Below are 24,493 nucleotides of genomic sequence, written 5' to 3' on the forward strand. Positions count from 1 at the left end.
ATACATAATAAATTCTGATTGCTTAGATTAATTGATTGTGAGTTAATGAAATGACTCTAAGTAAAGAAATTACTCCCTTGATTTATGCAATTATGGCTAATGCTTTCCTAAAAAAAATCAAAAAAATTAAATAAAGCAAAACTATTTGTGAATTGTTTTTTACTTTAATGCTAGATTCCAAATATTCTCCTTTTCTTAATTTATGTGATTGATTCCATATGGGACTATCATATTGAAACGGAGGGAGTATTATAAATGTAAATAATTCATTGCTCCCCTAATAATGCTCTATATTTGGAATACTCGTATTCATTAATCCAAACAACTTTTTCCTAGGGGAATCACCGATTGATATTTCATGAAAATAAGCTGTGGATGACCACAAAATAACGCAACAAGTAGTAATGTTCTGGACCTTAAAGTTCGCAACCATACAAATAATATGACGCATGGTCAAGTAAGTTTACAACGCCTCGTGGACTATGGAGCTGCACAATAAAGTAACCACCCATAAAGCACATAATACACTCCCATCTCCGGTTACTGCGGTAATTCTCAATACAGCGGCTAACTTAACAAATGCAACCAAATCACACAACCTGAGAGTTTATTTATTTTTGGTTAAATGCTAACCTGATGAAGCAGCATATTTCAATTGAGGCTAGGAACAAACAACCCTAAGCCATCCTTTTCTACCTGATCCAAGACTTCTGGATCACGTTTACGTTTCTTAAATCTGCAGATACATTCTCTCATCGGACAAGGACAAGGTAGCTTCGCCACGGTCTTGTTCTTGTGCACGCTGCAATCCAAAACACATCTCTCAAATCCCAAGTTGACTTTAAGGGATTTTTCTCCAAATAGCAGATGAGAATCCACAAATCAAGCCTTCTTGTAAGGCATACATTACAAATGGTTTGTGCCAGAATTTTCAGCTCAACATTGATTGTGCAAATCTTCTTCACCCTTTGGTGATGCATTGGTTTCGTGAAACTCTGCTGAAACTATTGGCGGGGGATGTAGCTCAACAAATGCTTTTCTACCTTCACCAACAGTTCCTATACATATTGTGTCGCCCCGTCCATGCCAAGTGCCTCCTTGAACATTATTCATCTCCAACGTTCTAGATTCCTGCATTAAAATTAATAAATAGACTGTCAAACCAAATTGGGAATGGGGATCCAGATTTAATTCATTTTTCAGGGGTCCAAAAGAGTTTCTTCCAAGTTTCGACATATTGCTTCTTACACGATATTAAAAATTTCAAGTCAGTAAGATGAATAGAGTGAATAGACTAGTTGAGCCAAATTCAAAATACGAGTTGGGGTCCAAAGAAATGAGTAATGATAGCACTAAGGCTTTCAACAAAAGTACAAAACTATTTTGAATCAAGAGCATTTTCTTTTACTTCTCTATTCTAGAGTAAAGTAGTAAACATAGAGTTTGGCAACCAAAATATGCAGAGGCATACCTGACATAAGGTGCAGCAAGGGCAAATCAGATGGTAAACACAATCATCCACTGAATTGTCGCTACCCTACAGTTGGAAGCAATTTTGAAGAATCAGTATAGCTATGCTGACAAATGAAATACAGGCACATATATAAAATTAAGAGCAAGAATTGATAAGGAATATTCGATAGTCGATACATTCATTAATGATGTAAGTTTAATATACACACCCAAAACCAAAATCAGAAATCAAATTTAGCTATGAGAAGATTTGTAGCTGCATCACATTTATGACAAAACCACAGAAGGACAAGACGTTGATTCAGAGAAGCAATCCCCCCTAATTGTAAATAGAATCCAAATACGTTATGGATGTTAGAGGCTATGTGAGGCAGGCAAAAGATTTGTTTCTGAATGTAATAATGTTCCGAAAACCTCTCACCTGGATATTTACTTGCTACAACTAGGTTTTAGCTGAAGGTTATAACTTAGTAAGCACTCAAGTTCCCACTATTGTTTCGTGTCAAACAATTTGTGATTGACGTCGGGTGGTCAGAAACTCAGAGACAAACTGAATAAGATAAATCTCCATGCCTCCCATGAGCTGGGAAGATTAGACAAAGGTAAAAGGGATCTATAGTCGATTTAGCTTGCGAATCATTTTACTACAGCAATGGCAAACTGACAGAGAGACAGGATCCAAGCATATGTTTCAAGCGAACATAGCACACAATAGAAGCTAATGAAAAATAATTGGAGTTAAAAAATCCCACTTATGCATCAAGACCATAAACAGAAACTGACAACAAGAACAATGAATAAAGAAACTTACAAGTTACAAGGCAAAAAAACAAAAATCAAAAAAATTTCAATAATCAGTTGGGAAAAATTGGGACAGTGGAACAAGCTTCACCAATTAAATAACATGATAAAAGACATTCAAGGGATTAATGGAAAGAACCATCCCTAAGGGAAGCATGGTAAGGCCAAGGTAAAAACCATTATTGCAAAGAAAACAAATAAAGAGATACTCACCCTAATATTAAACTTCTTTCTTATCTGCGTGCGGAAGAAGCCCAAGTATGTTCCCACGGACATGGTAAATGCGATAGTCAAATAAAGAAAACAGCGTCTCCTGGTTACTATGAAGGCAACACAGCTGAGAACTACTGACATGGCTAGAATAAAACAGAGAGCTCCCTGCAGTACCACAACAGTTTCCTACTTCAGAACAAACTTACAATGCAAGAAAATAGGAGCAGCGCAGTTTATAAGATTTATTGCCTTATTGGAAGATAAAAGCATTCTTTACAAAGGCATGGTACCCACTTTTAAACTCAGAATCTATCATACAACATTACAACATAATCCCCTGATCACACTATGATTAGGTTGAAACAACCTCAAATTTGGATTAAAGATTTCTACAAACAATGAAGTGTATATAGAGTAACGCCTTATTCATCCAAGTTCTTAGCAAATTGCTATGTTCTATAAACACACTCAGCATCTACCTAGAGACCAGCAAAAAGCATCAAAGGGAAAAGGCACACCTCATCTGGATTCGATCCTAATAGTTAACTAATAAAATGGTTGTTATGAAAGAGGTAGACATTCTAGACAACCAAATTCCAATTATGCAGAATGTTTAGTGTCCGGTCAAAATACTTTGTTTTCTTAACAGCAATCAGAAAATAATGCATTAAATAGAAGCACAATAGAGAAAGCCTATTCATAGTTGCCATTAACAGAACACTAAGCTCACATTTCAAAAGATCAGGGATTTTATCTACTCTTGATAAGCATTGGGTTTAAAGACCACCAGTTCAAAATTAGACGTAAACAAAGTTGTTTTTTCTCCAGGTCTTAAGAATTTCTTCTTGGCAACTCATTTTAGTTATCGATAGCTTAGTCTGTCTCCTAAAACGCAACCCTAGTAAGGGACAATTGTGGATGATATTTATGACCTTCCTCTATGGAAGTCTATAATGAGTCGTCAGTCCTTATTCAGGATCAAAATTAACTAGAACTAACTGTGACAAACAGTTCCACATTCTAGGAAATAAGGTAAGACCTACTAGGAAGTTAGAGATCACTCCAAATCAAGGAATTCTTTTTTTTTAGTTCATAAATACTTTGATCATTAATAGCCTTAACTACATCAGGCATCACAGTCATAAATAGGCTTTCATTCAATATTTCAGTCTCATTTGAAACTCTTCAATGCTTTAAAAACCTTAATCCTAGACAAAAATAAATCCCATTTGATGAAAATTCAGCTAAAAGGTACTCCCTAGGAAACAGGACATGATATACGCACCCTGCTCTAGTGAAAAAGAGAACATATTCCACAGAACCCTTTAATTATAACCATGCAAACAGATGAGATAAATATAACTACTTGCAAAAAAGCACAGCAGCAGAACCTAATCTAATTGAAGAATGCCCTACAAATGTGGCATAGCTTTTAATGTTTTGCCAAAACAACATCATTGATTCGAAGCAAGAAATGAACAGAATCTCTTAACTAGCATTCCTTTGCAAATAACACAGGTGTCACTTCATATACAAACAAACCAGAAAAACCTATTTCTAGTCTCACTACAAAGATGCCATGTTTGTCATCCTACACTAGGTCTGTTTTCGGAGCATTCAACAATCCCAAAAGGCATACTTCAACAATCCAGAAAGGCATACTTCATTCTAAAGCATGACCATCATAATCAGACTTAAGTTTACAGTAATCAAAAGCTTAGAATACGAAGCAAACTTCACATGATTATGAAAACCATCACCTGAAGGAAACAAGGGCCTAGACCAGCACGCCTCATGTTCTTCCCAAATCTGTAGCATGGACAACTACACAAACAAAAAACAGAAATTATCAACTAATTAAAACATAAGGATTTAACAAACATAAACTGATAAACCCTATTAAACCCATAATTGGTCCAAATTTAACTAAGCTAATTTATATATACATATAATTTTTATTTCTTAAAATCTGTACATATGAAACTGAACCATTCAACTAATCAAACAGCAGAAATCAATTAATTACCAGAGAGTTTCAATGGCAATTCGATGATCATCGAAACAATCAAGAACTTCACCTTCCCACATCCTCAAAACCCCACCACCTCCTCCAACATCTTCACCTTCTTCTTCATTTTCAAATAACCTCCATTTTCCTTGGCTTTGCATAGCAACCGTTGAACACAACATATCAAAATCCAACACTGCAACACCTTCAATTAAACTCTCTTCTTCCTCCTTCTCACACCCACCTCCCACCTTCTCTTCCTTCCCCAAATCCGCCATTGATGAACTCAGAAAAAGCACTCAACTATTTCAGCAAAAAACACAATTTTGCACCTTTGGACAAAGTTTAAATGCAAGTTTCATACGTTTAAAGGTACCCAGAAACAATTAGATTATGCCCAACAAATATTCAACTATTTCAGCAACCAAAATTACCAGATATTTCTTCAAACGAACGCAAATTTTGCACCCCTTGAATTCAAAATTCAAATGCAAAATTACAACTTTTCCAGGCACCCAGAAAATTTTTAGTTGTGCCCAAAAAAATATTACAATATCAGCAACTAAATCACCAGAGATTTCTTCAAAAAATAACACAAATTTGCAAATTTGAATGCAAACTTAAAGATGATTACGCCCAATAAAAACCCAACTGTTTCAACAACCAATTTCACCAGAACTTTCTTCAATTACACACAAATTTGCACCCCTTAGATACAAAATGTGAATGCAAAGTTGAAAACTTTTTCAGATACCCAGAAAAAAAGGTTTATGCCCAACAAAAACCCAAATAGTTTAGCAACCAAAATCACCCCAATTTATAGCTTGCAGACAAAAAATCTTGCAACTTTGAACAAATTCAACGCAAGTTGAAACCTTTTGAGGCACCCAGATAAAAGGTGATGAATAATACAGTAAATAAATTCAATGAATTTTGTGGATAATTGAAGTGGATAACCAAATTGCAACAATTGCTAGTTGTTTTTGAGCTGTCATTAAACAATTTATTTGGGGACTTGTTTTTTTTTTTTTTTCTTTAAAATTTTTCGGTTAGGAAATAATTTCAGGGTGGTTAGTTTGAGTCTAATAATGGGGGATTTTATGTGGGGTCAAATAGTTTGGTGGCTGCTGCTTTGCTTGCTTTGGCTTTGGCAAGATGTGATGATACGCATCATATTACTTGGTCTACTTTTTTGGGTGGGAATTTGAAGATAAGCATAACCTAGATGACAACTTGGTTACCTAACATAATTATTATACAATAATAATCTTACAATAATATGGATTTGTGGTTTTAATGCTATTTAAAGATATATTTAGTGTCCAAAGGAGATTCTCTTGAGGTCAATTATACTCCATTCCACCGTCCTTTTTTTTTTTTTGATGAAGTTCCATTCATGTAAAAGAATCTATGCAAAAATTTATTTTGCCTTCCTTTTATAGTTTATGATTCACAAGTGTAAATTGATTGAAAGTCTTCAATTTTCATAACTAGGTTAGGTCCTGTGTCATGCACGTTTATTGACAAAAATGTTATGTACGTATACACATATCAGCGATCATATATTGTAATATCTCATTTTTAGTCATTTATTTTTGTCTATCTCAATTGTATCTTTGAAACGGATATTATGTTTGCGCCATAAAAACTTATAGTAGAAGATTGTATTTTTTTTAAATATTTACAAAGATTATATTTTACTATTCTACTTTCCATATTAATTAGTTAATTGAATGTGAATATTAAAAAAAAGGCAAATATCATTTCTATTTATATACGGAGTAGTAATTAAATTTTACAAATAATTTCTTGAAATAAATTTTCTATTAAATATATTTTTTTTAAAAAATTACTAAGGACACACCAAAAACTGACACATGTCATTGCTGGTGTGTCTTTTAGTATATATATTATTGATTGATTGATTTAGAAATCGTAAATTAATTTAAATTTATCTTTGTATTTATATTTGGTCTAGACCTTACGTTCATATGGGTAAAAAATTGTCTTATTGTATAACCAGGAGGTGTAAGGCGTACAACCATTTGTATGGAGAAGAGCCTCAAGCTTGGGTGTATAATGTTATTACTTATTAGTGAGTGATTTGCTTTGATAAACACTCAGAAATAGAAATTTAAGTGTATAAATATATCCTTTGAATAAAAAAAACGAGCATAATTATCAAATAATCTTCTTCTGAATTACTTTTGAGTTATTGACAATTTGTTAGAAATTTTTTATGAGATAGGATATAGTTGCCTTAAAATGATTAAAAGTTGCATGAAATAAAATAAAAGTGATCCCAAAATACAAATAAGTTACCCTATATAACATCAAAAAACATCTACTATGTATATTTTATTAAAAATAAATAGCTATGTTTTATTGATAAAAAATAAAATTACTCTCTTTAAAGAGTAAAATCCAAATCTCGTTGAGTGAAAGTAACTTATATTCCCATTATAAAACTTATTCCATTGTCATTACCATAAAACGTATTTAGTTTGAAATTACCCAAAAATACCAAAAGTTGCCACAAATTGGCAAAAAGTTACCATAATTTATTCGTCTCAAATTACATTATTTGCTTAGACTTTTTGTTTAGTACGGATTATAAATAAAATTAAACTTTTTTTCTTATTATACTTCGTATTTTGTACGGAGTACTTCATATATAAATACAAAAATGTTCTTATATTTTGACTTAATTTATATAAATTACATACTACGTAAGGGAAATACAACTTTGCACATAACACATATTTTGACTTAGTTTTTTTTTTTTTTTTTTATTTTGAGGCAATATTTTGACTTAGTTTTAAGCTAGCACAGCTTATGATAGTTGGGGAAAAGAAAAGAAATGAAACAGAAGTTAGCACTTGCTGTGATTAATATTTAAGGTGATAAAATAATTAGGAAGAAATTAGAATTTGAAGAAGGTAGTGATCAATATGATCATTACATATTTACAGGCATTCTGCTTCCCAAATTTGACTATGACTCAAAAGCTAATCTATTCAGCATTGTCTTTGTGTTGGGGTTGATGTTGAAGGTTGGATTTGTTCGTTTGTTGCCTAAGTTTCATTGTGCAATACAGGGGGACGAGGCCGCAGGGGCGAAGCTAGACTTTATTCCTTTTTTCTAACGCTGGACACTTGAGCTTTTATGCTAGGTTGTGGAAAACTTGGGGCCATGGGAGTTAGGTCTCTATAATGCTTCACCCCTGGTAAAACGAATTAACGACTATACGAGTTATAGCCTAGATGTTGGTGAGTTGTAAGTAATCAACCCCGACTTAGTACATAGTACAATAAAAACACAATTACACAATGCTTCCTGTCATCCTACGGGTGGGATCCAGAAATCCTTGCCTTTCAAGTATTTGAAAACAACACATAGTCCGTATATGACTTGCCACATAACATTAAAAGATTACAAGAAAAACAATAAGATCTTAATACAATTACAAAAACTCAGAAAAAGAAAATTGCTTTACGGCCATTCAGAAACTGCAGTTGAAAGGCATTGTTTCCTGCAACTACATACATGTAAAATCTGAACTTAAACCTTCTGGGCAGGCCTTACTAGCCCTAAACCTGAACCGCTTCCCAAATGCTTGAAATCTTTTGCTTCCAAATTCTCATCATGACCAGAAAATCCTGTACCTCCCTTCTTCAAATTTACTAGATTCTTCTCTTTACATGGCTTATTGCAAACTAGACAAACCTTATCAACGACCATAAACTTATCTGCGCATTTCTTGCAGAATACATGACCGCAAGAGCTAAGAGCCACAAGTGACATTGCATTGGTCATTGTAACCTTGCAGCTTGGACAAATATGTTTTTTGTCATAAGCCGTGGATTTGTAGTCCTCACCCTTTTCTTCTGTGAAATAAATGGGGAAAAGCGATTTCAGCTTTAGCTTCTCGTTTCCCTCTGGACAAGTTGTGCTAGTGGAAGGAGCCTCTACTTTAGCCGCTGCTTCTGGAGTAGCAGAAGGAAGCCAGAAAGCTTTCATTGTTCTCAAGGCTTCCTCTTCAAAAGAAGTAGCCTTTACACTATTTGCACCATGGAAACCATTCTTATCACGAGAATAATTTTTATCACTGTGATGGGGCACTGCCCCGTGATTTTGCTGATCAAATGCCTCAAGTTCTCGGGCCTTTTGAAGCATCAATTTCTCCTCTTGCTCTCCAACCTCTTGCTTTTTCTGTGCAGCATGTGCAGCTAGCTTTCTGCAATCACAATTGATGATTTTAACATATCTAATAATGTAGTTGATAGAGAAAGAAAAAAGACAGATGTTTTCAAGCAACTTTCTTATGAAACTAGAAGTTCCTTCAGAATGTCAAAAAATAAGGTCAATAATACTACAGACTGAAATTCATTATCCATGGAAAAAGGGCTAAACCTTAAAAAGCATAAAAGGACCACCCACCACATCTCCTAGCAATTGAACATAAAAGCAAGACAAAGTTTATATTGTATCTGCAAGGGATATATGATCAAGTGACTGATGTCAAGGAGATACATAATTAGAGCTTGTCATGGGAAAATAAGATGTGCAAGGAACAAAATTCATGTCCGTATTATTATGGCTGATGGAATATAGAAACAAATGATGTGCTTAAAAGATCATGCTGGATCCAAGGGGGATACTGTAAAAGCAAATGGACAAGGTCAAAATGGAGCCCAAGCTTGTAAAATCAATGACATGTTTGACTAAATAAGTACGGAGTATTAAATCCTCATCTTTCACACAAATACAGCTACCTTGAAAAAACCCTAGCATTCAGGATATAATCACATCCTTTTTCTACCCACTTTACAAGAGAAACAGGAGGCCCATGCCCTGATTCGGTAAGGTAAGAGAAGCATCTATGAATCCAATAGCGAAATAAAAAATAACAGACAAGCTAATAGAAGCTGCGGTGTACGCTCCAAACACTTTCAGTTGCCTATTTCAACTGAATGTACTAATCACAATCTTCAATATCTATCGTTAATAATAATGTAGTCATAATGCATAATCTTTTGTTTTTTAAAGGGCCAACCAACATTGCGATGACCAATTAACTACCCAGTGATGAGCCAAACAAATGCCAACAGATACACAAAATTTCAAACTTTTTTATGGGACATTAGATTAGACTGTAGAGAGCAATAAAGATTGGAATGATCAAGACTTGCTTCGAATCAAACCGACCTAGAATGCATTTGGCGCATCACAGTCATCAGTCTACCCACCACTATGCTATCTTAAATGTAAAGTTACCCCAACCGGCCAACCCAGGGGAATACATCATTCCAAAATATACCACTTAAATTTTTCACATAGTTTACTTTCAATAATATATTAATATATATTACTATATAGATAAATCCTCTCCCTTTAGCGTAAATTGAAAAGTAATCCTTAAACTTTTACCCTTTGCCTTTGATCTTCTCTTTCACCTTTTTTCTTAATCCGAGTAATCTTTCTAACTATTACATTTTTTTTCAGAATCAGACTAATTTATTTTCTTTATATCGGGTAACGCTTATAACTTTCTCCAAAACATGTCATTCTGCCAATATATCAAAAAAACCAATGGTACCATTCAATGTATAATAAAGCTTAAGGCGCACTGAGGCAAGAAGGGTATGCAGCGCCTAGGTGCGCCTAAGGCGCGCCTCTTTGAAGTGAGGCGCACTGTAAAAGCAGTTTAAAAAATTAGGCAGAAATTTGCTTCAGGTGCGCCTAGTGCGCTTTTGGTGAGCCTCGTGCGCCTAACCAAAAACGCCTTGCCTAGACCAAGTTAAGCGCTTACCCCATTTAGCCTTGCACCTCAGCGCACTTTCTCAAACACTGGTACCATTCATGGTGGTTGTATCAAGGTCAAACACATAAACAATTTCATAGACGAGCATTATAATCCTCTATATTACATGTCCAATAACTCCCTTCTACAATAATTGTAATAGCAAATGAATATGGACCACGCATCTTGACAAGTGAAAGTGGTTTATTATGACTCGTCAGAGACAAACATATGTGGTTCAAGTTCAATAGCTATGATTTTTTTTTTTTTATCATTTATAGCTGAATCACTCAGCAATGATACTAGCGAGCAGACCAATGTGGCAATCACAAACCATCCTCAATCTGGATCTAAAATCTAGATGAAGGAATGGTCTTCACATAGGTGCCAAAAGCTTCCATGATAGATGACCACCAAGGAAGAGTTAAAATGCTAGTAGAGTATATGCATTGGAGTGCCAACCAATTAGCAATTAAGCTATCTTTCTTTTATTTATTTTTTACTTTGGCAAAGGAGCATATGGCACCACCAACCCCCTTAAAAATGAGTCTACATAATTAGTCCTACCTATATGTACTATCACTTGTGCCAATCATTCTCATTGGTCCACATCATCATTTATTTATGATATGTACTAATGGGAGTGAATGGTACAAGCAATGATACCTATAAGTGAAACAAAAGGTTTGGACTAACAAGTGCCAAATTACATTAAGGGTAGGTGGCTCTTTCACAAGAAAAGACTTCTCTATGCGTCGTTACTCAACTCTCCTCTTTCATCCATTCCTTTAATCTGGACATAGTTGACAAGGCTCTTGCCTTAAAATGATATGGTTCGTGTCCTTTAAATTAAACCTCAAAATTCTTTAAAGACAAAACTCTTGACAAACCCCTAATATCTCTTAAAAAGCTCCGTAAATTGTATCTAATTTTCCATGGATAATTTCTAATTTCAGATGAAAACTTAATAGCATACTTTTAAAAAAGAAGTATCGTACATATACTATACTTGTTCTATACAACGTTTGAAAAAGCACATCTAAGGTGCGACGCTTTAGAGGTCATGCGATTTTAGTGGTCTAGGCAAAAGGATTTTGATGAGGTGCACTAGATGCACCCCCATAACGCACAACAGTTTTTTCGTAGTTATTATTAATTATATGCGCCTTACTTCAACAAGGCACGCCTTAGGCAAAGGGAACTCGGAAACGCCTTGGTGCACCTTGAGCTTTTTTGTACATTGGTTCTATACTCTCAAGACAACATTTCAGGGTCAAAATTTCATACAATACAGTTAAAGAAGACTGATGCGGAAAGCCCCTAATTTTCCTTATACAGATGTTCCATAAACAGCAAAATATTGTCTAAATGCCCAAGACAGACCCAATCAGTGAGGCCTAACCTCCTAGGTATCTTTAATTGGTGCATAGATCATTTACTAATTTCTACAATGTATGACCTCACATCATTTTATCTTTTGTTTGATTGCAGGAAAATTCGTCCACATATAGTTATCTGTGACAACCAATGTAAAACTACGTCACATCCATAAACATAATGTTTCAAATAGTTGACTTCATCTCTATGGGAATACGGCAATAGCAAAGAAGAAAACGAGAATTTCCATAACACACCTCATTGCCTCATAATTCCTTCATTCCCTAATTAGCCTGTATGATCATTGATATAATTGACTATGTATCACTAAAGATAATGAAAAGTTAATACCTTGAAAAAACACATGGAGAATTATCCAACAAAATTACAATCCAAATTTACTACGCCGAGTTACAAATACTATAATCACCAGTGGAGGACAAGGACAGCAATACTACCCTCAGCCACAAACGCCACTACACGCCTTCCGGGGAAGCCCTAATTCCATCAAGCTAATCATTTTACTGTATAACACAATGAATTCCACCTTTTACAACACTCAATCCAGATCCCCAAATCAACAATACACTACTAAACTAAATCAAACCTAAAAATTACATCATCATACTATACAAAACAACAATTTAGCACAGAAAAATCAAAATTAACAATCAATAAAAACTACAATAAAAAAGGAAATTGAGAAATTACCTTTGAATGTCCTTCTTCTGGGAAAGCAAGCATTCGAGGATACACTCTTTACAAAATACATGACCTTTAGGGCAACACAAAGGTTCAATAACAAGCTTCAAGCAGAGACAACAAGCGTCGAAAGGTTTAATGGAGTCTTTCCCTAATCTCTCTTTCTGAGTACCATACCCTAGCTTTCGCTTCTCATCGTAGGTGAAAAACGCGAGATCGTTGTTGTTCTTCGAGTGTCTTTGAGGCATCTTTCAGCTTCGATTGCGGAAAAACCCTAATTACCGCTTAGAATTGCAGGGTTTGATTGGAGAGAGATCGAAAGAAGGAGGGAATTGAATTTGGGGAAATTGGATTTCGAACCCTAGAACTGTGAAGATGACTTTCCTAACTTTCACCGCCTAAAAATAAAGGTGTTTTAAATACATGTATTTTTTTAAGGAAAGTTTTAAATACTTGTATAATGCTCCGTATATCCTTATTATCCTTTTTTTTTTTTGAGGGATATCCTTATTATCCTTATTAAACTTATCTTTTTAAAAAAATATTGAATGAGCAAAAAAATACCTCACTCCAGAGTATATCAAAAAGAATTGCAAAATTTAATTGAATGTTATCCTAGAACTTACAATGTATTTTATAATATTTGTATTAGATATGTTTGAAAATAATCCTTAACTTAGGAAGGAAAAAAAAAAAGGTGTTGGCTTTGTTATGGAAATAATAACCAAGCGGCCAAGCCCACGATTGTTTGACATAAATTGAAAGTGAAGATTTTGGTAACCAAATTATAATTTATGTAACTAGTGTGTAGTTCGGGCGTTGCACTGGTTGCTACTTTAATTAGACCTTGTGATTTTCAATTATATACATTTATTTTCATATTTATAATATAGTTTAGATGGTTAAGTAATTATCTTTCTTATTAAAGGTTGGGTGTTCGAATCCCCTTATTATGAGACGTTCTTAGTAACGCCTTTTAATATATTAGTATAGATTATATCTATCTCAATTTACTTCACATGTCAATTTGGGATGTCCTAATGTACTTACACCACTTTTCTACTATTTGAGGTGTCCAAAATTACTTACACCATTTTTCTTACACTATGTTTTCACATGCATAAATTTTGTGTAAATAATCATGTAACAAGTATTTAGGATGAATGGAGTTCATGCAATCATACTTTGACCTATAATCAATCATTGAAGAAGGATAATGAGACTATCCGTTTTTGGAATCAGGGAAATATTCAAGACCCGTTTAAATCATGTGGGATAAACGGCCCTTCATGATAACAAGCTTCATAAAATGAAGGATTTAATGTCCCAACTTAGCCCAATGTTTCCACAAAAAGTTGGTTGAATGCCGTTTGGGCTTAGGCCACTTGATGGGTTCCATTAGAAATAAGCTTCCAACACATAATTGGTAGCTACAAATCTACAATATCATCTCTATATTGTCATTTTATTGATACATAAATACATACGTGTAGCTATTATGAGTAGATGTGAACAGGATGTTCGAAAATAGATAATTTAATACGAGTGTTTGATAAAATTGATGTTGACTAGTTATTGTCTTTAAAATTCTATTAATATATATAATAATAAAAAAAAAAAAAAAAAATCGAACAACTACCTTCAATCTTCTAAACCGTTAATAATATTATTTTTTCACAAAATTTACTCCAACCACTATACTTCTGCAGTCCTGCCACTACATTAGCAAACAATAAAAAGTTTCTATTACATAATAATTTGACCCAATCAAACAACTAAAAGCTAATGTCGAACATGGCCATATATCTAGCGAGCCTACAACATAAAACCATTTTTATGAAAAATCAAGTATAACATACCTTGTGGACCGTGCTACTAGTAACCCCCTCCGATTTTTATTTATTTATTTATTTTTAAAACAAAAAAAACAAAAAAAAAACAAAAAAAAAAAACAAAAAAACAAAGTGTGTTCCAAGTTTGAAGCCACCATGAAATTGACCTCATTTGAATCGTCCAAATTGTCCTAATGCCTTGATATTTGATGACATGCAAGATGCAATGGATAATATTGCATAATGTTACATCAATCTTAGTCGTTTCATATATCCATCTCATGGTTGGAAATACATACCATCTCCATTATTAATGTCAATATGGGCCCTTTTGCTTTGATGATTTTGGAGGTCTTACTCAAGTTATTCGTTGTATTGTAGATGAGTGTTTATGTATGTAGCCCCAAGTTTTATGCCTATAGAATGAAAGGTACATACTTGTAATAAGGTGTGGTTGGAGTTTTATGTGTTTGTGATTAAACCTCTCATTTTCCCTTTTTACATTAGTTCGTACATATGATTTTGTGACTTTCTTTCGTTCCATAGCTATCATAAGCTAGTGGTAGGTTCAATTCTTCACACTTCTATCCCATCTTGGATTCAATCAAAACATAAGTCAAGTTTGCAATTCATTTTATCTTATTGTTCGAGATATATAAGCTAGCTTTCAAACATGAAAAAAGTTCTAACAACTCTATACAGTTTACAGTTTCTTAACATGTATATTAATTATCGACCCACACTTATGTGGATGTAAACAGTCAAGGGGCAATCCAATACGGCAATACCTTTCTCTACAAACAATGTTACAAGACAAACTTTAATTTATAAACGGACTAACATGAATTGAATAAAAATAAAACTATGGAGTAACTAAATTAATTATTCAAACAAAAAAGAAATAAATCAACCTAATAAAGCATCTTGAGAAGCTAGCAAAACACCCATAAACCAAGTTGCACTACTTTGGTAAACTGAAAGTACATGGTCGGCATGTGAATATGTTGGGAACCCAAGTTTTTATAACAATCCCATGCTCATAATTTCATAGGACAACCAATTATTTTTATGCCAATCTTTTATTTCATTAATAATCGTATATCTTACTCTAAATTTTATTTTTGTCTTTGATTTCTTGCTTTCTATACGTTTCGCAAACAAATAACACATAAAATCTAGTGTGAATATCGCCGAAACGTTCGATATTTTAATAAAGATTATGATTTTGAATCAAAATTTGTCGGAGCTAATTCATCATTTTACTCGTTTTTTGCGAAACTTGTTACTTTAACATGGCTTCAAAGTAAAGTAAACTAGAAGGATTAGGCTTTATCTGTCAAGGATTAACTGGGGTTTATTATGGAGAAAAATCAAATAACATAGTTGGACCATATAGCATAAGATTTTGAAGTTAAAGTAGTGATTGCATGAAGGTTGTCTACTTGTCTTAATCAATAATTTGTCATTATTAATAATAATACGGTAACAACTATTTGTTGTTACTTTTAATCTCGATACAATAATGGTACAGAAAAAATAAAGTTTAGAAAACCAATAAGATTATAGGTACTTTTTAATCTCATGAGGTCTAAATATATAATGAACACTACTTACTTAGGGCCTGTTCTCATTGACTGAACTGAACTGAAATGAATATTTTATAAGAGAAGAAAATTAGGAGCTGAACTGAACTGAGCTGAGCTGAGCTGAGCTGAACTAAATTTCAACGTATGAGAACAGACCCTTATTATTGTCATTTAGAGTAAACATTGGGGTGGATTCCTCTAACAGAATGACCTAATAAGTCATTGTTGTACGAGGTTGAGTAATCTTCCTCTGTTTCTATTTACTTGCCCCATGACTTTTGACAAATTAAAATACTTATGGAAAAGAGAGATGAATTGTATTTGGTACACATGGTTCATCTTATTACCCTTAAATTTTGTATCCACATACAATTTATGAAACTATTTTAAAGAATTTGTCTACCAAAAGCTTACTAAATATAGTATTAGTCAAATAATATGACATTTCCATTTTAGGAGTGTTAGTCGATGGAAACAAAGGAAGTACATAGAGTATAATTAATTTTAGATAAAATAATTTCAAAAACCATGAATCAATTAAGTTCAATTCATATATGAGTTGATAAAGATTATCCTATTCTAATTTGTTACTAAAATTAGATCAGATAATTAAAAATTAGGTGAATGGAATACACTTCTAATAACAAAATTCTTTTTGAAAATTCTAGTAGTGTATTATTTTATTTTATTTTTATATTACTCTTTTTGAGGGAGTCTACTTATATAATTTAGTGGATAAAGATAAGAGAGTAACCTAGAATATGGATAATGATGTTATTAAACCAAACATAACCTAATTGACACTAGACGTGTCAAATAAAATATTAAGCCTAATATCCGGTTTACTAGCATGACGCGTTGTTTAAATAACTTATAGTTCTTTATTAAGTGATTCATGGGACTGCCAAAGTGAAAGTTGCTGCTTTCGTACATTGATTGATTAGCAACATGAAGCAAGTACAGTGAATTTTCCTTAGCCATTTATTGGAATGTAGACATTATATTTTATATCCCAGTAAAATAAATTTAAGTATTTGAAATTGAAACTAAATTTTTGGCTTAAGAAGAACGTGAAATTGTTAAAGTGGAGAAAAATTGATCTAGTAGTTCAACATATAATTCAATTAATATTATTAGGTAAGATTAACTAAAGAAGTCCAAATTCAAGTAGTAATATTATAATTTCTTACCGACAATCATTCACTTTTAGGATGACGACTATACTTTAGCATATACTTGTAAAGTTAATGTAATATACAAAATGATATGATTATAATTGAGTTTGGACCACTAGATTAGTTAGTTAATTTAAGTTCTAAGAACCTTTGGATTCTCAATATTTTTTTATCGTGTTATTTTTATTTTATAGAGAAATTCATCTTTTAATATTGTAGTTTGTAGGTCTATATGTATCTTAATAAGCTCTTTGATATTCGAGCCGGAATAAAACCTTAAAAGATATCGGTAATAAATTTACACGATCGATAAATAATCAAACCACACAAACAAAGTAGGGAATGATATAGCTAGTGTCATTACCAAATCAATGATCATAAGTATTTGGCCTTTAGTATTATAAATCCAAATATAAGACCCTCAAGTTTAAATCTTTTCTTTGTAATAAAAGACCCACCACACGTCCCTTTTCTTGGAGGGGAGGGTCTTAGACAAATTAATCAATCCTCAATTATTTGTATATTTTAATTAATTAATCTATTTGGTTTAGTTGATAGTTAAAAAATAATTTAAATTTAATCAATTGTAAAAATAAATAAGCTGATTATTGATAAAGTTCATTGAAATTAAATTAAGAAACAGGGGAAATTAAACAAGAACATTAGTATATAAATATAAAACACATACAAAAGAGGGTTATTCAACTATATTGACCAATAGCGAAAGTAAGTAGATTATTGTAGACAAGAAAATAAGACATTACATATATAATTCTCACCTAACTCAACTCTATACACTTGTTATTTTCCATTTTACCGTGGATGTGACACTGAATATGACCATGGAACAACTTGATTTTCTTCATCATCTTCATGTTCATCACCATCTTCAAACCCGTCATCCCCATCGTCGTCGTCGTCATCATCATCGTTATCGTCCTCCTCCTCATCATCATCGTCGTCCTGATCAAGATCCTCATCGGCCACTACACGGCCGACACCCGTGTTTAAGTCTCTAGCATTACTAATAATATTATGGTGCCGTGCATCATTTTTGGCACCGAGACATGTTGGACAAACGGAGATAGTAGGTCCAAACTTGGGGCCGGACCCCGACCATAGTGTAGGAGATTGACAAATATGGCAAAGAAGAGTCCTACAATGTTTAGAAACAAGAAAATTAGCACTATGAACTTTGGAATCACATTCATAGCATAAATTTGCTTGATCTGATTCACAAAATATTGTAGCAATATTGCTACATAACTCACATTTTCTCTTCACCCTCATTTTTTTTTTTAAAAAAAACAATTTTATTTCTCCAAACAAGGAATAGCAATGATTTCTTTATATTTATAGAAGGCTTTTTTAAGGTGGAAAAAAGTATGGTTTTGACAAGTTGAAGTTTGTTTATGTAAATAAATTGTCTGGCTAAAGTTTGTGGTGGGATTTTGAAGATTTGATGTAAGATATTTTTTATATATTATTTCTACTATTGCTTATTCTAGTGACAACTAGGAGAAGTTGTGGCTATTGTCATTTCCTTTTAATGTAAATAAATATAAACCATATGATATGATTCTTCAGGTGGATTCAAAGGGTATCCCATGGAATTATTTTTAGTACTAATTCCACTACATATCTCTCTTTTGACTAATTAATTAATATATACTTCGTCTGTTTCACTAAAATTGCCCTATATATCAAAAATAAATGTCCCATTAAGTTCGCATCATTGTCTTAATTATATAAAATTTTCAACTCATGTGCAATTATGTAAAGACAAAAAATAAAATAAAAGTAATAAATAACCTCTTATCCTTTTAAATAAATCAACTCTGATCTGAACAAAATGTTGTATGGAGATGGGACAATTGTTCAGAAATAGAAGTCACGGAGGAAGTATTAGTTTATTATGGAGGGTGAACATATATTATTGTTCTACTTTCTTGAATGGGTAGGATGTTGGAACTTCTACATGTGGAACTAATTATACTAAAAGTCCAAATTAATGTTTGATTAGAAGTCTAATTAATAGTTTAATCTATCAATAAGGACAAACCACCTTATGTAACTTTCCATTAATGTAAAATATATAAGTTAATGATTTTTGCATATAATACAGGACTATGGGTCCTTTTCATGCCTTGCACTAAACTCCAATCGATCTATTATTTGGAAATGAGAGATGAGCTTATAACTCAAGATTTCGTTACGTAGTCTTTGTTACTTCAACACAGATTTGAAAATTCAACTTTATCAAAAAATTATAATAATGATCAATTGCAAGCTGATCGAATGAAATTAAAATGAATATAATTAAGCTAGAAATGATTCATAACTCAAAAGCCTAATACAAAATGTTTGATGGTGTGAAATTAAGCCGTGTTGTTATTAATTCCATTCAGTTCAATTTCATTCGATTTTATATTTCTATTTTGTCCTATTCCACTCATCACCCTTATGCTATCTCAATCATTTTTTTTTTCCACTTTAATAATCTTTGTTTTTAAACGAGAAAGTAAACACAAGAAAAAGGAAAAAGTAATGGTTAGAGTTAGAGTTAGATTGATAAGAATTTCATAAACTATTAAGCTTGTGAGCATGTTGAATGCCAATTTGCCAAATAAGGTATTGGGCTCTAAATACCATTTGTCCAATTTAATTGCCGAAGTTATTAAACGGGCCGAGATCGAGAATTTCGAATCGTCGTAAAATTAGCCCAACAAATGGAGTTGGATCAATTAACAAGTGGCGGATTCTACAAGTGTATTCTAAGCGCATTTTTTTATTTTATATACTAGTATATGTATATATATATATGGGCCCAAAAAGTCTTTTATAGAATATATCCACCAATCCACCATAGGGTATTAGGGTGTATAAGAGCAATGGGTCTTAACTGCGTACTTATGTAGCTATTATAGCTGCATACTTATGAATCAAATAACCCAAACAACCTATCCGCAATCCGTCTAAATCAACACCGCGCTCTATAAAATGAACATTTAGTTAAAAAAAATATAAACATGAAAAAAATGAACATTTAATAATAAAAAAGTAAACATGTTATAAAATAATGAACATCTAATATCAGTAGACATATCAATTCAATCGGTTACATGCCGGAATTATGCGGATGCAATTAGGGTCTGTTCTAAACTTCTAATAGACTGAAATCAGCTGAACTGAACTGAACTAAAATGAATATTCTATAAGAGAAGAAAATTAGGAGCTGAACTAAACAGAACTGAATTGAACTAAAATGAATATTCTATAAGAGAAGAAAATTAGGAGTTGAACTGAATTGAACTAAAATAAATATTCTATAAGAGAAGAAAATTAGGAGCTGAACTGAACTGAACTGAAAATAAACGTATGAGAACAGACCCTTAGTATAAGTCAATGGTTGGTGTAAGAGGTGATTGGTGTGGATTTAAGCAAGAGTTATATGAGATAGATTAAAGAAAAATAGATTAAATGAATATCTGATGGTAGACAAATTATCAAACTTAATCAATAAGCTAATTTTAATTTTCAAATAATGTGTTCTTTTTTAAAAAACAATAAATTCGAGTTGACAAGTCGGGTTCGGATCGGGTTTGATAAGCAAATTTATGGGTTAAACGAGTTCGAACTAAATCGGGTTACGGGTCAAAAAAAAAAAATTTGTTCAAGACCCACAAAACCGGATCAGGTGACAGTGAGGGGTAGCTCAAGTGGTTAGAGCTTTCCTCCCGATTCTAGAAAGTCCGGGGATCGATTCTCACTCCCACCCTTGTGGCTCTCTAAACACCAAAAACGTACAAAACCGGATCAGGTTTGCGGGGTCAAAAATTGGCAAGTCTAATTACTACCATAGAGTTTTTACATTTGCATGCGCATGCAAAAGACAAAATAAAGAACTCCACATTTTTTAAAATGAGTACGTAGGCAAAATAATTCTAAGGGCTATGAGATAATTTAAGTCGAACAAAGAGAGCTAGTGTACTTCGATATTGTATTTTGTATTACTCCTCCGTAAGAGTTACTAATATTCCGTATTAAAGAATGTTAAAAGGCAAAAGACAATAGTACTAGCATTAGACTCTTACACTTTGTTTGAATTGAAGAAAAAAGAGGGGAAAGAAGGGAAAGGAAGGGAACATAAGGGATATAATTTCTTTCATTTGGATCACAAATGAAAAAAGAAAGGAATTAGAGGGGAAAGAAATGAAAGAATTAAATTATATTCAAGTATAAGAAATTAATCTCTCCATGAAGAGATTTGAAAGGAAACTTATCTTCCTTCCCTCCCCTCCCCTCCCTTTCTCTGCCCTCCCCTTCTTTTCTTTCTCATTTCTTTATCCAAACACACTATTAATTAGGCGTTAACTCAATACGGTGTATCTTTTAATGTATATATGTAGGTCTATATTGATATAGGTGATATATATCATGTGTCATTGACTCATTGTAATATATTTAGTACAGTTGAATATATATATATATATATATATTTTTTTTTTTTGTTTTGTTTTGTTTTCGACAATAGCAATATAAACACATACTGTATTTGAATAAATTTGGAGACAATGTAATGAAAATCAATCAATCAATCAATAACAAAATACTAAAAGACACACCAGCAATGACACGTGTCATCTTCTGGTGTGTCCTTAGTGTTGTTTTTTTTTTTGTGTTTTTTTTTACAAAAAAAGACTTTTAAAAAAATTGATAAAGAATATATGCAAGTATTTTCTTCCAAAAATTAAGGAAAATAATCATAAAATAATATATTTAGCAACTTAAATATCTAATCATATCTTATATAAATTTCTTTATAAACAATCACTTTTAAATGTATGATTATTTATAGTAAAAAAATCATGAATATGTATCTTTCAAGCTAACATTTAATCAGTAAATGAAAAATTATCAAACATAGAATAAAAAATTATATGTCATTAGGGTTCAAAATATAAGAAAGCTTGAATAGAAAATACAATATGCAATCACGAAGGGTAAAAAAAAAAATAATAAGAAATTTATTTTGGACCAAATTATTTATTATATATTTAAATATAATTTTCAATTAATACACCGTGATAAAGAGTAAAAAAAAACCGTGCATGACACGGGATCTAACCTAGTTTATTACTATTGTGAAGTTTGTATAATTGATTAATTGTATATCCATTGACTTCTTCAAAGGTTATTAATTGATAAATAAACAAAAATTTGCATAAATTTGATAATTGCTTGTTTTTTAAATGAAAAGTCGCGAGTACAAATTAATTAAAATTGGCACATTTCTTTCATTTGATGTAAAAATACTGCTTAATAAGTTAAATAAAATGCTAATTGTGATCTTGACCCTTAATCTAACCCATAACTTGTTTGTCATCTCCACCAAGACGCACCACTCATAGGAACACAACCAACCGTTTATTAGGAGAAATTAAAGAGTGTATTTGAGATTACTTTTCATAAGACTATAAGAGAAAGATAATGACCGAATAAGATTCTAGCAAATAAACGTATGTTGCACATGGGAGTCGCATTGGTTTATCCACCAATTCCTAATAAAAACATCAACATAAAACCAAAGAAATATTACATTCACGACCGTTTAAATGTTTCAATCACTTATATCGTACAGTAAAACACAACACCATGTCATTATCAGGTTGCGAAAGGTATCACGTGTTATAATTCCAGGAAAGCGCCTAAATCACCTAATACGGTCAAAGTTTTCTAAAAACACATATCGATGATCAAGTCTTTCTTTAAATGCACATCCATCCATCCCTAAAGATTAAAGAAGCAATGATGGAAAAAGAAATGCCGAAGAAGTAGGCTACATTGCAATTTCCTACGTTCCCATCCAAAGAACATAAATACGCAGGCTCAAAAGGAAACTGCAATATTTATGCCTATAAAAATACTTTCTATATAAGAAACACAGTAAAGTGCAACTTCGAGGAAAGCAACCTTAACAAAATAACACCAAATTCCAAAAACATCTCTTTTAACTTTACTTATTCCAACTGCCAATCTGTAACTTCGTTGGCATAATCTATTTCGTCCAATTCCTTATGTAATTTCCACTATTTTTTTGTTTCCTACATACACTACCTATATATATATATATATATACACAAACTCATCATATATTTTTATTCAACCAACATTATCATACATTCATACATATTATTTTCAATACATATTATTTTCAACATATATACTTACATTATTTGTCATGGCTTCGAAACAAAGCATTAGTAACGGGGTTGTGTTCGAGGATTTCTTACCATCGATGGTGGAGAACCTCGGCGAGGAAGGGTTCATGGAGGAGCTATGCAACGGGTTTCGACTACTAATGGATGAGCAAAAGGGGGTGATAACGTTTGAGAGCTTAAAGAGAAATTTGTCGGTTTTAGGGTTGAAGGGAATGAGTGATGAAGAAGTAAGGGAAATGATGAGGGAAGGAGATGTTGATAAAGATGGATGTTTGAATCAAATGGAGTTTTGTGTTTTAATGTTTAGGTTAAGTCCTGGTTTGATGGATGGTTCAATGAGGTGGCTTCAACAAGCTCTTGGACAAAAATCATCATGCTTTTAATACTATGTTTAGTTAGTTTATTATAACTAATTAATTGAGGGTATTATTAGCTATGCTATTTTGCAAGTTTCTTGTAATTTTTTTTTTTAAATTTTTTTATTTTGAAGTCATTTCATTGCATTGTTTTGTAATTTAATTGCTAAGGAATGCCAATGTTGATTATGTAATAGGTGATTTTTGTTAGAATTCATGCATGTCTTAAGTTATGTATTATCCCGGCCTATATCATGATAAATGAAGCGCTTCATTGTTATCAAATGATCAAATGTTCAATTCACCAGTTTTTTAAAAAAGATTTTCATTTCTTTCAACAAAATGGTCTATTTGAGTTGATCATAAGTTATAGACACTACACATATTCTTTATAACCTCGTTTTTTGCTTCCCTGTCCATGAATTTAGCATAAGTTCGAAAGATTGTCTTATTATTGAGAATATCCAGATCTTTGCTTATTTTCAAATCCCATAGCTATCTTCGGATGAGTCTACAGTGCATGACAAATACCGCTAAAGTCTTAGCTAAAGTCAAATTGTGTTAAGTGAATGCAAAAAATATATAATATGTTTAATTAAATTGAATAGTGGTACATTGCGGTACATTAATTTAGTGGTATATATCGGTACGCGTCATTTACTGTAGAATTTTCGGCTATTTTCTACATTATTTTGTCATATTCCATACCTCACAAAGAGTCATTTTATTAGAATTAAAACAATATAGCAAATGTTTTTGGAGGGAAGAACTTAATTTAGATTAGATTTTGAACACAACTGCACCAAAAAAAAAAGCTTTGGCCATAATTTTTTTACTAACATAATAAAAACATATTTTAGTATAAAATATGTTGTTAGGTATTTTCATAATACTATAATTTTTAATACTACCTCCGTTAACTATTATTTGCAACAAAGGAATATTT

At 32.3% G+C, this 24,493-nt stretch overlaps 2 protein-coding genes, 1 long non-coding RNA gene and 1 pseudogene across 3 annotated transcripts; 1 reads left to right on the forward strand and 3 right to left on the reverse strand.

Moving 5' to 3' along the window:
- Positions 1 to 376: 376 nt before the first annotated feature.
- LOC145636331 (protein PLANT CADMIUM RESISTANCE 12-like) lies at positions 377 to 5,687 on the reverse strand. Its single transcript, XM_081687862.1, has 5 exons — positions 4,514 to 5,687; positions 4,248 to 4,311; positions 2,488 to 2,652; positions 1,472 to 1,537; positions 377 to 1,131 (listed from the first exon to the last, which is right to left on the reverse strand). Exons 1-5 carry the CDS (start codon positions 4,771 to 4,773, stop codon positions 937 to 939), a joined length of 750 nt encoding a protein of 249 aa, XP_081543988.1. The 5' UTR covers positions 4,774 to 5,687; the 3' UTR covers positions 377 to 936.
- A 2,204-nt stretch (positions 5,688 to 7,891) lies between these two features.
- Positions 7,892 to 12,770, reverse strand: LOC145635314 (E3 ubiquitin-protein ligase CSU1-like). Its single transcript, XM_081686594.1, has 2 exons — positions 12,387 to 12,770; positions 7,892 to 8,732 (listed from the first exon to the last, which is right to left on the reverse strand). Exons 1-2 carry the CDS (start codon positions 12,623 to 12,625, stop codon positions 8,057 to 8,059), a joined length of 915 nt encoding a protein of 304 aa, XP_081542720.1. The 5' UTR covers positions 12,626 to 12,770; the 3' UTR covers positions 7,892 to 8,056.
- A 4,849-nt stretch (positions 12,771 to 17,619) lies between these two features.
- On the reverse strand, positions 17,620 to 18,483 carry LOC145635315 (uncharacterized). Its single transcript, XR_014113833.1, has 2 exons — positions 18,242 to 18,483; positions 17,620 to 18,126 (listed from the first exon to the last, which is right to left on the reverse strand). It is a non-coding gene; the product is annotated as an uncharacterized LOC145635315 (long non-coding RNA).
- A 4,785-nt stretch (positions 18,484 to 23,268) lies between these two features.
- LOC145637255 (calcium-binding protein KRP1 pseudogene) lies at positions 23,269 to 23,574 on the forward strand (annotated as a pseudogene).
- Positions 23,575 to 24,493: the final 919 nt, after the last annotated feature.

Source organism: Chenopodium album, chromosome 6 (genome assembly GCF_948465745.1).
Source record: "Chenopodium album chromosome 6, dcCheAlbu1.1, whole genome shotgun sequence".
In the NCBI taxonomy this organism is placed as follows: Eukaryota; Viridiplantae; Streptophyta; class Magnoliopsida; order Caryophyllales; family Amaranthaceae; genus Chenopodium; species Chenopodium album.